Source organism: Perkinsus marinus (genome assembly GCF_000006405.1).
Source record: "Perkinsus marinus ATCC 50983 genomic scaffold scf_1104296968438, whole genome shotgun sequence".
NCBI classification, from domain to species: domain Eukaryota; phylum Perkinsozoa; order Perkinsida; family Perkinsidae; genus Perkinsus; species Perkinsus marinus.
The window spans coordinates 594-1,527 of record NW_003203148.1 but is presented as its reverse complement, the minus strand read 5'-3'; the positions used below and the strand labels follow the sequence as shown (position 1 = coordinate 1,527).

General features: G+C 49.7%; 1 protein-coding gene across 1 annotated transcript; it reads left to right on the top strand.

Annotated features, from left to right (window-relative positions):
* Positions 1 to 89: 89 nt before the first annotated feature.
* Positions 90 to 638, top strand: Pmar_PMAR017521 (alpha-tubulin, putative; the record flags this gene model as incomplete). The annotated part of the gene is made up of 1 exon (XM_002768365.1): positions 90 to 638. The coding sequence occupies one exon, from the start codon at positions 90 to 92 to the stop codon at positions 636 to 638; it is 549 nt and encodes a 182-aa protein (XP_002768411.1).
* Positions 639 to 934: the final 296 nt, after the last annotated feature.

Sequence of the window (934 nt, the reverse complement as noted above, 5' to 3'; positions counted from 1 at the left end):
CTACTTGCTTGCGATTCCCCGGTCAGCTCAACGCTGATCTCCGTAAGCTTGCGGTCAACATGATCCCATTCCCCCGATTACACTTCTTTATGACGGGCTTCGCCCCCCTCACCTCTCGCGGCTCTCAGCAATATCGCGCCCTGACCGTGCCCGAATTGACTCAGCAGATGTTTGATGCTAAGAACATGATGTGTGCATCCGATCCTAGACATGGACGATATCTGACAGCAACCGCTCTCTTCCGTGGCCGAATGTCGACTAAAGAGGTCGACGAGCAAATGCTGAATGTCCAGAACAAGAACTCAAGCTACTTTGTCGAGTGGATCCCCAACAACATCAAGAGTGGTGTCTGCGATATCCCACCCAAGGGTCTCAAGATGGCTGTGACCTTCTTGGGTAACTCCACTGCCATCCAGGAGATGTTCAAGCGGGTGGCTGAACAATTCACTGCAATGTTCCGAAGGAAGGCTTTCCTCCACTGGTACACTGGTGAGGGCATGGATGAGATGGAATTCACCGAGGCCGAATCCAACATGAACGATTTGGTTTCTGAGTATCAACAATACCAGGATGCTACCGCTGAGGAGGAAGGTGAATTTGATGAGGAGGAAGGCGAGTATGACATGGAACCTATGTAATTACCTTCCATTATGCTTTCCATCATTCTGATCCTGTGGTTGTACCATTGTAGACGTAAGCGCTGGTGCCTTGACTAGTTCTAGCGCTTCCAGGGTCTACAGGGTTGGACGTGTCAGTTATAAGTCGGTATTAGTATGGAGTCAATCTCTTTGCTTCTCCGCGATAACTTCTGTCACTTCAGCTGGTACATCAGCTGTGTAATGATTGGTGGTGAATCCTTGTTGCTGTTGCGTTGTAAGATTTTGGGTCCGGGCCTGAGTGCGTGACTATCGAGGTTCGCCTTGAAAACTTTGAG